The sequence below is a fragment of the Hyaena hyaena genome, unplaced genomic scaffold, assembly GCF_003009895.1.
Source record: "Hyaena hyaena isolate Hyena2069 unplaced genomic scaffold, ASM300989v1 scaffold_206, whole genome shotgun sequence".
Lineage (NCBI taxonomy): Eukaryota > Metazoa > Chordata > Mammalia > Carnivora > Hyaenidae > Hyaena > Hyaena hyaena.
Window position 1 is genome coordinate 1226380 of NW_024080840.1, and position 16598 is coordinate 1242977.

General features: G+C 34.7%; 1 protein-coding gene across 4 annotated transcripts in view; it reads left to right on the forward strand.

Annotated features, from left to right (window-relative positions):
- Positions 1–16598, forward strand: part of VPS13A (vacuolar protein sorting 13 homolog A) — a 228593-nt gene that overhangs the window by 194624 nt on the left and 17371 nt on the right. For 2 of the 4 annotated variants that reach the window (XR_005530230.1, XM_039242171.1), the window contains exons 65-68: positions 54–217; positions 749–794; positions 900–1023; positions 9917–10031. Coding sequence is in view for 3 of the 4 variants with exons in the window: in XM_039242171.1 (XP_039098102.1) it covers positions 54–217; positions 749–794; positions 900–1023; positions 9917–10031 (449 nt within the window). In the remaining variant the exon portion in view is untranslated. Of the gene's footprint in view, positions 1–53; positions 218–748; positions 795–899; positions 1024–9916; positions 10032–10225; positions 13131–16598 lie in introns of those variants that run through there. The other 2 variants (XM_039242174.1, XM_039242173.1) reach the window with 2 other exon arrangements.

Genomic DNA, 16598 nt, shown 5'->3' on the forward strand with positions numbered 1-16598 from the left:
GTAGAAAGTAACGATGCCTTTGCTTTTACTAAAAATATTAAAATTTCTGCTAGGTGGATTAGCTGGTGCTGCCTCCAGAATCACAAACGCTATGGCTAAAGGGGTGGCAGCTATGACTATGGATGAAGACTACCAACAGAAGAGAAGAGAAGCTATGAATAAGCAACCAGCTGGTCTTAGAGAAGGCATCACTCGTGGAGGAAAAGGCTTAGTTTCTGTAAGAAATTTCCCAGAATTGTGAACACACCAGGGACTGTCTTTTAAGACCACATTCTATGAATATGAAAATAGACATTGGGGCACCTGGGTGGCTCAGTCAGTTGAGTGTCCGACTTCAGCTCAGGTCATGATCTCACAGTCAGTGAGTTAGTTCAAGCCCCACGTTGGGCTCTGTGCTGACAGCTCAGGGCCTGGAACCTGCTTCGGATTGTGTCTCTCCCTATCTCTCTGCCCCTCCCCCCACTCACAGTCTGTCTCTGTCTCTCTCTCTTTCAAAAATAGACATTAATGATTTTTTTAAAAAAAGGAAATAGACATTTAACTTGCACTCATCAAGTATTATTTAGATATCAGAGGAGCAGTGGGTTGTGTCCTACGCAAAATATGTCCATAGCCTCAAAAAGCATTCTGTTTAACTAAACTACGTGACAATGTGTTCATTCTTACAGTATCTAGAGAGCAAAACTTTCTGTTTTTCAAGACATCATGTTGAAAATACTATAAATTTTTAATTGTGCTTTTCCTCTAGGGTTTTGTAAGTGGCATAACAGGAATTGTTACAAAACCAATCAAAGGCAAGTATATTCCTTTAGGTGATGTGTGTTACCAGGTCTTTCACAAACTGATTCTGTTTTCATTCTTGATCAACTTGCCTAAACCTTTGCTGTTTTCCTTTCTAGGGGCTCAAAAAGAAGGAGCAGCTGGTTTCTTCAAAGGTGTTGGGAAAGGTTTAGTTGGAGCAGTGGCAAGGCCAACTGGAGGCATCATAGACATGGCTAGCAGTACATTTCAGGGAATAAAAAGGTAGGTTCTCTTTGTAAGATAGGAGTAAAATTTTTAAACCATGAGAAATAAATGTGTTTGCCTCAAGGTTACACACCTTACAGTATGGCAAGTTATGTAAGTTCTTCCTAATTGCTTTTTAAGTTGTTGCCTTTGTAACAGTTCAACTTTATGGAGTTCTTTATTGGTCATTGGTCATTCATTCCCAGCAGCCTTGTCAGGAAAGGCTGAGCCAGTTAGGCAGGCTCTTCACTTGCCTTGAATGAGGTGCATTATAATATGTAATGAGACACACACGTGGCGTGCACACTATAAAGTTAGCAAATACAGTATTCTGTCTCCTTTTAAGAAGTAGAGAATGGTATTTTATATTCCTGGTTTAAACTCAGCTTGTGTTCCCTCTCCCATTATGGTCTTACTTTGTGAGTAAGTACATCCATTTCTTCTATTTCTCTTCATTTGTACAAATAATTCTATTTTTTTAATGTTTTTATTTATTTCTGAGAGAGAGAGAGAGAGAGACAGACAGCATGAGCAGGGGAGGGTCAGAGAGAGAGGGAGTCACAGAATCTGAAGACAGGCTCCAGGCTCTGAGCTAGCTGTCAGCACAGAACCTGACACGGGGCTCGAACCCATGAACTATGAAATCATGACCTGAGCTGAAGTTGGACGCTTAACCGACTGAGCCACCCAGGCACCTCTTATTTGTGCAAGTAATTAAAACGTCCTCTCTCTTCTTCCAAGTTAAATTTAGCTAAGATTGAAATTTCGTGGTTGCATTATTGTTCTCTCTGTTCCAGAGCCTTGTAACTAATACAACAAAAGATTAAATTTAAGCTAATGAGACCTAACAGGAAATTAGGTAGGTGAACATCTCCCTAATCTGTTTCTTGCTTCCCACTTTGTAGAAATTAAAATTATTAAAAATAATAAGTTGCAGAGGTGCCTGGCTGGCTCAGTTGGTTAAGCATCTGATTCTTGATTTTGACTCAGGTGATGATCTCACAGTTTGTGAGACTGAGCCTCACATTGGGCTCTCTGCTGAAAGTAAGGAGCCTGCTTGAGGTTCTCTTTCTCCCTCTCTCTCTCTGTCCCTCTCTCTCTCACTCAAAATAAATAAATAAACTTTAAAAAAGAATAAGTTACAATTTGGAAAGTGAATACTTGGCGTTAAGCATTTTAATATATTATTTTTGAAGAGGATGTATTATATATTCTACAGATATGTATCAATTAGACACTGTTTTAATCACTCAAGAAACCAGAAACGAATATAATTGGCAAGTTCTTGTCCTCATACGACTTAATTCTGCTGGGAGAACAATAAATGAAAATACATAAACTGATAAATATACAATGCGCTAAATGGTGAAAAATGCTGTGAAGAAAAAGTAAAACAGAGTGAAAGAGATACGGACATCCCAAGTGGTAGGGAAGAAAGTTGCTATCTTATATGTGAGTAAGATATTCAGGGAAGCTACACTGGTAAGATTAAATCTGGGACATCAAGTAGTTGCTGAGTATAGGAGTCTGAAGTTCAAGAGAAAGGTGCAGCTGGAGGTAAAAATCTGAAATGTGTGAACCTGGAATAGGGTGTTTGAAGCTGTGAGATTATATGAGATCACCTAGGGAATGAGAATAGAAAAGAAGAAAAAAATAGATCCAAGGACTTGGACTTAGATATATCAACACTGAGAAGTTGGGAAAATAAGAAGTACCCAGCAAAGGAGTCTGGAAAGGAGTGGCCCTTAAAGCAGGGGGGATAATTGAGAGGGCGGTGTTCCAAAAGCTAAGACACAGACAATACCAGCTCTGCTATTGTTGAAGAGGGAAATGCTCACTTCCCCATTCATCTCAGATCAGAGTATTAGAAGTTTGCTCTGAAAAACTGGTGTGGAGCTTTCAGTGGAGGTGGTGTACCTACTCCTTAGCTTTGCTTAGAATGTTGTATGGTCGCTTCCTTTATTCAACCTTCCCGGTGAGGCCTTTCATGGACACCCTAAAGTTTCATTTTATCCCCTACCCTGCCCCCAGGTACTTCATATATCTCTTCCTTCCTTGATTTTTCTCCATTTAGCTCTTTTCATCACTAAATGTTTTCATCACGATCTATTTTACCTTGCTTGTCTCTCCTGCTGGAATGTAAGTTCTGTGAATGCAGCAGCCCTTGTCTGTTTCAACATCACTTAAAACATTGCTTGACCTGTGGGAGTTTGGTTTTTTTAATTGAAATAATTGCAGAGTCACATGCAGTTGTAGGAAATGATGTGGAGAGATCCCTGGTTTGTACACTGTACTGTGTTTACTATGGCTACTGTAACAAATGACCACGACCTTGGTGGCCTAAACACTAAACATTCATCCCTTATGGGTCGAGGCCAGAAGCCAGAACTAAAGGTGGCAGCAAGGCTGCGCACTCTCTGGAAGGTAGACTTTGGGCCTTTCCTCCTCCTGCTTCTGGTGGCCTCAGGCATTTCTTAACTTGTGACCACACCATTCCAATCTCCGCCTTCATCTTCAAGTCACCTCCTCCTCTGTATGCTTAATGTCCCTCTTTTGTCTCTCCTGTGAGGACACTTGTGGTAGCTTTGAGGGCCCACCCAGATTAATCCCGGATTACCACCTCATCTCAGAGTCCTTAACTTCACCTCCTCCTCATAGACTTTGCCATATAAAATGATATTCAGAAGTTCAGGGATCTAGCCTGATTTCTTTGAGAACCACCATCCAGACCACTACATATGTTTTCCCAGATTTCAGTATAGTGACATTTTGCATAACCGTAGTACAATATCACAACCAGGAGATTGATGTGGATACAATCCATTGGTTCTTTTCAGATTTTCTCACTTTGACTTGCACTCATTTGCTTCTCTGTGCCCTCATCCCATTTGTTATGTTTGTCTATCCACCAGTTAGCACCACACAAATACTTTGTGTTGCCCTTCCATAACTCCATCTACCTCCCTCCCTTAGACCCCCCAAAATCTTTAATACCACTTTAAACACCCAAATATAGTCCATTTAAAATTGAGATATAATTCACATACTGTACGAAATTGCCATTTTAAAGTGTGCATTTGGTAGCTTTTAGCATTCACAGGGTTGTACAGCTCTCAGCACTAATTCCAGAACATTCTCAGTCACCCCAAAGAAAACCCTGCACTTGTCAGCAGTTACCATGTCTCTTTCCTTTCAGCCAGAGGCAACTATTCTACTTTCTGTTGATAGATTGACCGATTCTGGACATTTTATACAAATGGAGTCATACAGGGGCGCCTGGGTGGCTTAGTCGGTTAAGCATCCGACTTTCGCTTAGGTCATGATCTCGAGGTTCGTGGGTTCGAGCCCCGCGTCGGGCTCTGTGCTGACTGCCAGCTCAGAGCCTGGAGCCTATTTCAGAGTCTGTGTCTCCCTCTCTCTCTGACCCTCCCCTGCTCACGCTGTCTCTCTCTCTCTCCTAGAAATAAATTAAAAAAAATATATTAAAAAAAAAAATGGAGTCATACAATGTGTAGCCTCTGTGTGGCTAGAGTCTTCCACTTAGCCTTATGAGGTTTTCAAGGTTCATCCGTGTTGTAGCATAAATGAGACCTTCGTTCCTTTTTATGGTTAAATATGCCATTGTACGAATAGGCTCCCTTGGGTTATCTGTTAGCTGATGGCTATTTAGGTTGTTTTTACTCTTTGTTGCAAACAGTGCTGCTGAAAACAACATTGAAGTTTTCATGTGGATAAAGGCTTTCAGTTCTCTTCTGTTTTTCTTTAGAAATGGAATTGCTCAGTCAGTTTGATAACCTCTGTGTTTAACTTACTGAATTAATTACCAGACTGTTTTCCATAGCAGCTACACTATTTTATGTCCCCATCAAAATGTAGAAGTTTCCAATTTCTCCATATCCTCTCTAACACTGGTTATTTTCCATTTTGCTTTTTTAAAAATAGTTACTCTATTGAGTGTGAAATAATATCTCAATGTGGTTTTGATTTGTATTTCTTAATGATGTAGAACATTCATTTTGCTTTTTTGGCCATTTGCATAATATTTACCGGAGAAATGTCTATTCATGTAAAATGTCTTTTACATTTTTTAATTGAGCTGATTGTCTTTTTACTGTTGAATTGTAAGAGTTACTTGTATATTCTGGAAACGACCACATTTTCTCCTATATATGTATTGTCTTTTATCTTTTTTACTGGTGCTTTTTGGTGGAGTCTGATTGATCTGTATCTTTGGTTGCTTATGCTTTTTCTGTCATACCTAAAAAAGCATTACTTAGTCCAAGGTCATGAAAATTTACGCCTGTATTTTCTCCTAGCAGAGTTACAGTTTTACTTCTTAAGTTCAGGTCTTTGATTCATTTTAATTTTTAAATTTTTGTATGTGATGAGAGGCTGGATCCATATTTATTCTTTTGCATGTATAAATCTAGTTGTCCCAGCACTATTTGTTTGAAAGGACTCCATGTTCCCTACTGAATGGTCTTGACACTATTTTCCAGTATCAGTTGACTATAAATTGGAGATTATTTCTAGACTCTCAGTTCTATTCCATTGATCTGTATGTTTGTCCTTAATGCAGTAACACACTGTTTTGATGACTATAGCTGTGTAGTCAGCTTTGAAATCAGTAAGCAATGAGTCTTCTGACGTTCTTTTTCAATATTGTCTAGATATTCTTCTCTGAGTCACTTTAATTACCATGGATTTTAGGATCAGTTTGTTAATTTCTGCAAAAAAGTATAGGTGGAATTTTGAATAGTGATTGTGTCGAATCAAGATCATTTTGGAGATTATTGCCATCTTAACAATATTAAGTCTCCCAATCTATGAAAATGGATGTCTTTCCATTAATTTAGGTTTTTAACGTTTTTCCAGTGATGTTTTGTAGTTTTCAATATTCATGTCTTTTCTTAAATTTATTCATAAGTATTATATTCTTTTTGGTGCTCTTATGTTTTTATTTAATTTTTGGATTGTGTATTAGTAGTATATAGAAATACTAGTTTTTCTATATTGAGCTTTTATTCTGCAACCTTACCAAACTTGTTTGTTAGCTCTAATAGTTGGATTTAATTTATTTTTTAAGTTTATTTATTTATTTTGAGAGAGAGAGTGGGAATGAGTGAGAAAGAGAGAGAGATCAAGAGAGAGAATCCCGGGCAGGCCTGCAATGTCAGTGCAGAGCCCAATTCAGGGCTAGAACTCAAAAACCACGAGATCGTGACCTGAGCTGAAGTCAGACGTATAACCCACTGAGCGACCCAGGTGCCCCTGATAGTTGGATTCTTTATGGTTTTGTATATATAAAATCATGCCATTTAGAAATAAAAGTAGTATGGGCTGCCTGGGTGACTCAGTCGTTTGAGCATGGAGCCTGCTTCAGATTCTGTCTCCCTCTCTCTCTCTGCCTCTGTCTGTCTCTCTCTTTCTGAAAAATACATTTTTAAATAAATAAAAAAATAAAAATAAAAGTAGTTTGAGTTTTTCCTTCCAGCCTGAATGCCATTTGTTTCTTCTTCTTGCTTAATTACCTTGGCCAGAACTCTAGTACAGTGTTGAATTACTAAAACCAGTCATGCCTGTCTTACTCCTGATTGAAAGAGAAAGTTTTCAGTCTTTCATCATTAACTCTGATAAGAGCCATGGCTTTTTTGTAGATTTTTAAAAAAAATTTTTTATAGTTGATTCATTTTTGAGACAGAGCATGAGCGGGGGAGGGGCAGAGAGAGAGGGAAACACAGAATTCAAAACAGGCTCCAGGCTCTGAGCTGCCAGCACAGAACCCGATGTGAGGCTCAAACCCATGAACCGTGAGATTATGACCTGAGCCGAAGTCAGACACTCAACTGACTGAGCCACCCAGGTGCCCCCTAGATATTCTTTTTTTTTTTTTTTTAGATATTCTTTATTAAGTTGAAGAAGTTCCTTTCTGTTTCAAGTTTGAATGCCTTTATCATGAAAGGATATTAGGTTTTATCAGATGCTTTTCCTGTATTAATTAAATTGACATTGTTTTCTTCTTTGTTTTACTAATATAGTATATTACATTAATTGATTTTCATTTGCTGAACCAATGTGACATAGCTAGAATAAATCCTATTTGATCATGATGTATAATCCTTTTTATGTGCTGCTAGATTTAATTTGCTAAAATTTTATTGAGTTTTTTTGCATATGTATTTGCAAGGAACATTGGTCTGTAGTTTTTTTGTGTGATGTTTGCCTGGTTTTGGTATTAGGATAATACTGTCTTCCTAGAATGATTAGCAAATATTCCCTTCTCTTCATTTTTTGAGACGATTTTGTGGAAGAATTGCATTAATTTGTGTTTAAACATTTGATAAAATTCACTAGTGAGCCCATTTGGATTTGACTTTTATTTCTGATAAGATTTTTGATTACTCTTTCAGTCTATTTATTTGGTATAAGTCTTATTCATATTGTCTGTTTTTTCCAATCATTTGAAGGCCTCTCTCTTTGATGGTTTGTCGTTTTTTATTGACTTTATCAAAGAACCAATTTTTGGTTTCATTGATTCCCTCCATTGTTTTTCTATTTTATTTATGTTTTCTCTAAATTTTTTTTCTGCCCTAATTTTTCTTAATTCTTTCCTTCTGCTAGCTTTGGTTTCGTTTGCTTTTCTATTTCTAGTTTCTAAAGATGTAAAGTTGGATTATTGATTTGGGATCTTTCTTCTTCTTAAATGTTAGCTATAAATTAATCTCTGAGCACTGTCTTCACTACATCCCATAAGTTTTGGTATGTTGTCTTTTTATTTGTCTCAAAGTAGTTACTTTCCTTTGTTACTTTTCTTAGACCTGTAGTAATTTAGGCTTCTGCTGTTTAAGTTCCACAAATTTGTGAATTTCTCAAATTTCCTTCTGTTAGAGATTTCTAATTTTATTCTGTGTAGCCAGAAAAAAAACATACTTTATAAATTTTAGTACTTTTATATTTATTGAGACATGTTTTATCACCTAAAACATAGTCTGTCCTGGAAAGTATTTTGTGTACACTTGAGAAGAATATGTAGTTTGCATTGTTGAATTAAGTGTTCTCTGTATAGATGCCTGTTAGGTCTAGTTAGATTATAGTGTTATTCATGTCTTCTATTCCCTTGCTGATCTTCTCTGTCTCTATGATATTCATTATTGAAAGTAGGATACAGAAATAACTATAATTGTAGATTTTTTTTCTCTTTTTAGTTCTGCCAGTTTTTGCTTCATGTACTTGAGAACTCTGTTGTTAAGAACTTAAATGTTTATCAATTATATATCTTCTTGATGGATTAACCCTTTTCATATAAAATGTCCTTTGTATCTAGTGAGTATTTTTTGTTTAAAGTTTAATAATTTTCCGATCTTAGTATGGTTATTCCACCTTTCTTTTGGTTAATATTTACATGGTATATCTTTTTCCGTCTTTTTATTTTCAACTTACTATGTCTTTGACTCTAAAGTGAATCTTTTGCGAACGGTATTTAGTTGGATCATCTTTTTTATCCATTCTGCCAATCTCTGCTTTTTAATTGGTGAATTTACCCCATATGTATGGGTACATTATGTAGTAAGCTCTTATTACTTACTGAGTCTCTAAATATTTGTTGAATGAGTGAACAAACAAATGGACCATTCTCATGTAGGACTATACAGTAAAAAATGTTAATTTATTATGGTACTACCTTTAGCAAAGTATTTATGTATTTCAAACAATGCATATCAAGCCCAAGTAGGAATATGTTGGGTATTTGAGCATTAAAAATCCATACTTGTAATCAGTCTGACTTATAGCAATAATAGATTGAAGGAGATTAGACATAAGATCATGGCAGTGACCAGGAAGGAATTTCTAATTAAAATTCATTACCCATTCAAAATTTTCAAAAACAGTAACAAAAACTATATGCATACTAAGAGTAGAAATGAACTTCCTTGGCGTGTCAAAAGGCGCCTTTAAAATACAAAATGAAATTATTGTTAATATTGGTTCTTCATGGAAAACTCAGTAGAAGCTGTCCCTTTAAAGCTAAGAATGAAACAAGGTTGCCTACAATCTACTTTTATGTTTATTTATATTTATGTTTGGTATTGGAGGAACCAGACAGTACAGTAGAAAAAGAAATTACGGGGCACCTGGGTAGCTCAGTCGGTTAAGCATCCAGCTTCAGTTCAGGTCATGAACTCACAGTTCGTGGGTTCAAGCCCACGTCCAGCTCTGTGCTGACAGCTCAGAGACTGGAGCCTGCTTCGGATTCTGTATCCCCCCTTCTCTCTGACCCTCCCCTCCTCTCTCTCTCTCTCTCTCTCTCTCTCTCTCTCAGAAGTAAATAAAACATTAAAAATTTTTTTAATAATAAAAATTAAAAAAGAAATTAAAAGCCTTAAATCAGAGAAAAAAAGCAATACTCCTCATTTCTCATTCTCTGATTGTTGTCTACAAAGAAAGTCCAGGACAAGCTATAAACAAACTTCTTTTCAAGTCTCTATTTTTCTAGTGAACTTACAATATTGGTGTCATAAAGACAAATTTTATTTTATTTATTTTTTAAGACAAATTTTAAAATAGAGAAGTGATATCATAGTCTTATCCAAAAGAACATTCTTTGCAGTAGTTGCATTTAAAAGTGCACTTAAGGGGCGCCTGGGTGGCTTAGTCGGTTAAGCATCCGACTTTCGCTTAGGTCATGATCTCGCGGTTTGTGGGTTCGAGCCCCACGTCGGGCTCTGTGCTGACTGCCAGCTCAGAGCCTGGAGCCTATTTCAGAATATAAATCACACTCTCTCTCTGACCCTCCCCTGCTCACGCTGTCTCTCTCTCTCCTAGAAGTAAATAAAACATTAAAAAAAAAAAAAGTGCACTTAAGAGTATTTGAATAATTTTTATAGTCAAGTTGTTCTTTTTCCCCCTGTAGAGCTACAGAGAGTTCTGATGAAGTGGAGAGCCTGCGACCCCCTCGATTCTTTAATGAGGATGGAGTCATCAGACCTTACAGGTTGAGGGATGGTACTGGCAACCAAATGTTACAGGTGGGTGAAGAAATATGTTACACATTAAGATTAATTTAATCAAGTTTGCTTTATTTAAAGTATATGTTTCAAATATATGTTAGATTATTTGGGCTTTATATGTTTTGTTTAACTCTGTTTAGAAGTTTCTTATGTTTACTTGGGTTTTAAAGTACATTTATTTACTATAAGATTTTTTTTTTTCTTTTTTACAGGCATCAAAAAGTTTGATATGAAAACAGTTAATGCATGACTTTGCAAGTGAAAGCCAGCAGTAGATTTTAGTCTTAAAATTTACAAACTATACAGCTGTTTCAGTATTTTGAATACAAAGAAAAGCTTTTGTATTGGTAACTTTTTGTATAGGATTTTAGTGAATCTGATCTTTTTGTAGGGTATTCTTAGTGCTTTACTGGGTTTGCTAGATTTGTTGAAAACCGGTGTGCCTTTTGTACCCTCGTAACTGGTGGTACTTAATCAGTTAGACCGCTTCAGTTTGGGTACTCCCTCTGCATTATCAGGCCACTAGTAACTTTTATATAATTCTCATGTCCACTTGGGCATGGATAAAGGAAGAATTAGTTCCACTGCTCTTGCGAATTCTTGGGTTTCTTAGGCTTTTCTTTTGATAATAATCAGGTGGTCATGACCTTGTTCCTGCCTTATGCAGTCTATTTAAAACCTGTGGAATCTGATAAGCAGTTCACATGAGAGCCCAACATCCTTTTAGAAAGGAAAATTAGCTTCTGAAACAGTGAACCATTGGAAGGTAGAATGTTTTATCTATTTAGATACTTTTCTTAATTTGAAAATTGAACTTTTTATTTGAAAATTGAACTTTTTAAGTTTTGGATTATGGTGTAAGTAGCACACCATAATAGTTTATACCGATTTCAAGTTATTTCATCTGTGGTTTAGATGTGGAATACTAAAGTAAATAATTTGTTTAAAAACAAACCAGGACTCATTATGTTATATAGACTTGAAAGTATTTGTAGTAATTATAAACTCTGGGGATATGGTGCTTCCTTTATAGTCTTGATATTTTAAATATTGTCATGTGTAAAATGGCCATGATAAATATTTAAAGCTTTAATATTTTACCAACTACATGTATATAATTTTGAATAAAATATACTTCCATCTAATAAAGTAAAACATGACCATTGAGTTAATTTGTATTATTTAATAAAGTGATAATGTATTTAAGATGTTTTTAAAGCACCAAAATAATTGCATATTGGGATAGAACTGGCTATCTAGTGAAAGGTTGTGCTCTAAAAGGCATTTCGTTGTATAATCTCTACAGTGACGTAGAGTGTATCATTCTTTGGAAGATGGAAACCGTGCAGAAGTCATCTGTGGTTAATACTATTGAAAAATATACTTCTATTCAGTTCCTGCCTTTGTTAGGGAAGTAACATGTTACTTACTTTAGTAACATATGTTAATAACATACTACTAACATTTTATTGTAGCAAATAGTTATCAAATCACCTATTAAAACTAAAAAATTTCTTGAGAAATTTTTAATAAATTTAGTAAGGATGAGTAGTGAAGAGAATTTGGAAATATATCATCATTATTAGGAAGTAGGTAATAGCAAAATAAGAAAGACATGAGATACTAAAAATTTCTCACAGTTGATAACTTCATTTTAGTGACAAGTAAATTTATTTTATACCTTCATTGTTTGATGAAGCTTTAAACTTTGGGATTTAAAGGTCATGACTCTTGACTGTGTTTTTAAAGGTGCATATTATTTTTAGTGGGCCAGTCTTAGTTGCTTAAAAGAGCTATTTAAATGACTAAAACCTCAAAATCCTTGTCAGCCGTTTTACTTGTTTTTCAGCAAAAGCATTAAACACAGTAATAGCTGAAATACCTATAGGAATTCACCAGAGGCCTTAGGATGTTTTTGGCTAGCATTATTCTCTTACAAGTATAAGAAGTAGGTTGTTGGTTTGGTGGTAATGGTCGTTTTTTAATCAGAACTCTATTATTATCAAACACTTTAAAATAACATGAATGCCAGTACTATAGAAAAAAAGTAGATGACATAGAAAAATGATTTAAAATCTCATCTGCCAAGATTTAATCTAAGTGACTTAACAGAGGTGCTCTTAGAAAATGTTTAATACTGCAAATATTTCTCCTTTTCTTTTCTAATTCTCCAAAAAAGATACTCTGTGTTCACTAAATTATGTATATCAATATATAATTAAATATAAAATATACTCTTTGATCATATGCCTTTGCATCTAGAAAGAAGTACCATATTATAGTGCTTCCTAGTAGTCAATTCAAGTTCTTGCTAGAGAAATAGAGTAACAATTCTAATATATTCACAAAATACCTTACTGGTATTACCAAATTATTTTACCCATTGAGTGTACCACCCATTGAGTGTACCACCCATTGAAGCTTAGTCTTAGGTCTCTCAAGTTACAGAATATTATATCCGTAATTACTGCCCTACTTATCTGAAAGTCGGCTAGATCTGAAAAGTCTGCTTCAAAATTATTCTGACTCCTTGAACATTTCATAATTTTACATGTTTTGCAAGCATTTTGCCATGCTTAACTAACCTTTGTGCTTCTTTTTCCTTTACCATGCTTACAGAAAATTCAGGCCTACAGGGAGTGGATTATGACTCACAGTAGCAGTAGTGATGATGATGACTAGTCAGATCTGAAATGTTAGATTCATGTGTTCTTTGTCAGTTTATTTGGAATGTTTCATTAACATGTTTTGTATGACTGCTGCCTTTAATGCCTATATATCCATTTTTAAGGAGTTAAAATACTTTTTCCTTTGAAAATGTGTTTCTATACATTTTCAGAAAGCCAAGTAATTGCATTATTAAGCACCAAAAAATGTATTTTACATACAAAGTAGGGCATATTATATACTCTAGCATTTGCTTATATATGTTTTCTGGCTTTGTAATGCAGAGATTGCCTTCATGATTTAAAGTTAGACTTAAATATTTCTTTAATGTTCACTAGTTATCTTTTTAAATTATCTGCTTATTAGCAAAATGCATTTTTTATTATTCTCTGTAAATTTTCTGGGCTGTAATGTAATTCCATTGTGTAAAAGAAAAAGAATAGTAATAGCAAGTCAATATTTTATATTTAGCATTTTAAAAGTATTTTTGTCAAATTTCTTTTAATAATAATAAACTTATGTAACTTCAAGCAATATGAATTTGTTGTTCTATTCCAAAATCGTATAGGTTGTACTACTCTTATAAGGAACATTCATGATTTGTCATGAAAGGTTAGGTGATGAGATAATTTGTAGTCTTAGAATGAAAAAAACGTTCTTTCATTCACTTTGTATTTCATCATATATTTTTTGTGAAACAAGGAACAAACTTGGTTTATAGTAATTATATTTGTTAATCTAAATATCCATATGCTATATCCCTGTTATAAAATATTACAAATTCATTCAGGATATTAGAGTATTTTATAGTAAGCATAATCGTGTATTTTTCTTGGTAAAATTGGGAAAATATTATCTGTCTCTGAAAAATCTATGAGCAAGCCTTTTATGTTTTGTGCAGTGAAGGGTTTTTTTTTCTAATTTTCAATTTAAAACTATTTTGTGCTATTTCTTTCTTCTAACGTTTTATGAGAGAGAGGGAGAGTTAGCACACACCTCCATGCACACATGCGAGCAAGTGGGGGAAGGGACAGAGAGAGGGGCACAGAGGATTCCAAGCGGGCTCCTTGCTGACAGTAGAAAGCCTCATGTGGGGCTCGAACTCACAAACTGTGAGATCATGACCTGAGTTGGATGCTTAACCAACTGAGCTGTCCAGGCACCCCTATCTTGTGCTAATTCACTAGTAAGTCAGGTGTACAAAAGAAATCGTCTAAAGAGTGAATGACTGGGGTCACCTGGGTGGCTCAGGTCATGATTTCGCAGATCCCGGGTTCAAGCCCTGAGTCAGATTCTGTGTCTCCCTCATCTCTCTCGGCCCCTTCCCTGCTTGCAAGCTATCCCTGTCTTTCTCAAAAATAAAGAAATATTTAAAAAATTTTTAAATAAAGGGTGAATGACTAGTATTAATATATTTTTTGAAGTTTTTATTTACATTCCAGTTCATTAACATACAGTATAATATTAGTTTCAGGTGTACAGTAGAGTGATTCACCAATTCTCTATACTACCCAGTGCTTTTCAGGACAGGTGCACTCCTTAATCCCCATCACCTGTTTTCCCCATCCCCCCCAGCCACCTCCTCTCTGGTAACCATCAGTTTATTCTCTATAGTTAAGACTCTGTTTCTCAGTTTGCATCTCTCTGTCATCTAATTCTTTTTTAGTTAAACATTTAATTCCTATGATTGCTCTGTTTCTGGATCGACAAAGAAACATTTACCTTGATTTATGTTAATCAGTTTGTTTGTATTGAGCTTCTATTAATTGGATTGTAGTAAATAGCCTTAACTGTTCAACTTTTGGTTTAATTGATTCAACCCATCATTTCTGAATGTCTTCTAATTCTTAAGTTTACCAAGATTTTAGTTCTATAAATCATTGTTCTATTTCTTAGAAAATGACTATTTTAGTTATCTAATATTGAGCTTACAGAAAAAGATGCTAAATTACAAGGTCTTTTGAAATCTCTACCTGCCTTGCATTCATTTAAATTAAATAGAATTCAAGGTTGTCTATACTAGGACTAAGAAATACATGAGTGCCAAAGAATTTAATTATTGTTTTCATCAAAATAGTATTCTCTTCTCTTTTTGGATAAATAAATATGTGAGAATAGTGACCCTTAAAGTAGTCATGACTTGTATCAGAGACCGTGTAAATCTGTCTTCTCGCCCCTGGTCTCTCACCCCTGACCAAAATGAAATAAAACCTACTCCTTCTAAAAGGAGCTAGAAAGAACACAACTGATTATTATTATGTATTGTGTATGTCTTAGGAAGGAAAAGTCTGGGAATGTCTTCATTGGCTTTTTACATTTCAACTAGGCACGGGCCTTTCTAAATGGGAAAAATACTAAACTTCTTGATTACAAGACATTTACTGAGTTTCCTTGGTTGGTCTGTGACACTTAATGGTATGGTATAGGTGTCATAAAGGTTCTTAAGAATTTACCTGGAAAACTTATGGATATTTCAGCACTGACTTGCTATTTTAATGAAAAGAAAATTGTAGATGGGGTTACATTTGTTTAAGATCCAGTGAACAGTGCACTGATTTAAAACAATATTCAAGTAACTAATAAACTGTCATGTAGTTCGTGTAGTCTTAAGGATTTACCATTCTTCAATTTTTAATGCTTGGAAGTGAAATATGTTCTTAACAGAATGATCACCCTGTTCCTTCTGTTTCTGTTTTCATGCCACAGTGAAAAAATATTTTCAAGCTGCTTTGACCACCGATAATATTTTTCCAGTTAAAAAAAAATTGTTGCTTTTATTAGAGAAAAATTCAAGATTGTAGATTCCTCTACTGTTACACCAATGTGCTATTGTTGGAAATAGAGGACATGAACAAAAATATCTTCTTACTCCTCATGAAATATATAGAAAATGAGTTCAACTTTGGCACTTTTATGACATGCTTATTAGAGGCTTTATAATTAATTAGAATTTTAAAATGGAAGTATTCTGTAAGGAGAACATCTAGAAAGCTGTGTCTAAAAGATTGATTAGTGCCACACCTTTCCATATTCTTTATTCCTTTATTTATATTCTAAATTTCTATATGATGATTGCTTATGTATAGAAAAAGGGAAGGAAGGGTTCTTCTATTTTCTCTAGGGAGTCATCACTCATTCTCTTTGCCTTTGTATTTACTTGACACTTGAATAACATATTGAAAACTGGCAGGAAGAAAAACTCATAAAAATCCTGAAGTTGTGGATGCTTATCAGCATGGATAAATTTATAAGAGCAGCCTATACGTTAAATAAGATGAATTGGATGTAGCAAATGTAAATCCAGAATAATATTGCTATCAATATTCCTTATTTAAAAAGGAAGTCAGAATAAATTTCAGTTTCCATATTTAAAGTAATCTGGATTTTATAAATTTTATGTTTTGAAATTGTTGAAAACGTATCAATGTTAAATATTGATTTTAAGGTGATGTTACTAAAATTTGCAAATGGAGCATTGTAATCTATGACTAGGACATCAATATTCAAGATGAAATACATGCTATTGTAGTTACATCCCAAAGTCATATATCCTAAAGAATGAGTAGTAGCTGGTCCGATTTAAGCCCTGTGGTGAAATTTTGCATCATTCTTTCCTATAGTAATGGGAGGCAGCCAGAAACAACTATCCCAAGTGTTACTGAGTACGTTTCTACTGCATCTTCAAGCTTTTGGTTTTGTTTTATAGATTTCCTTGCAAATGTATAATTTATTACTAATTTATAATGGTCAAAAACATTAAAGGTCTTATGGGGTCTAAATAAGTTCTTTAAATTATTCATTTCCATCAAGTAATAATTGTGATGGGTATATAGAAAGAATGTCCATTTTATTCTATCCCTGTACCTTTGAGATAAATGTAGATTAAAAATATTTAGATTGTTAATTTCATCTTTAATT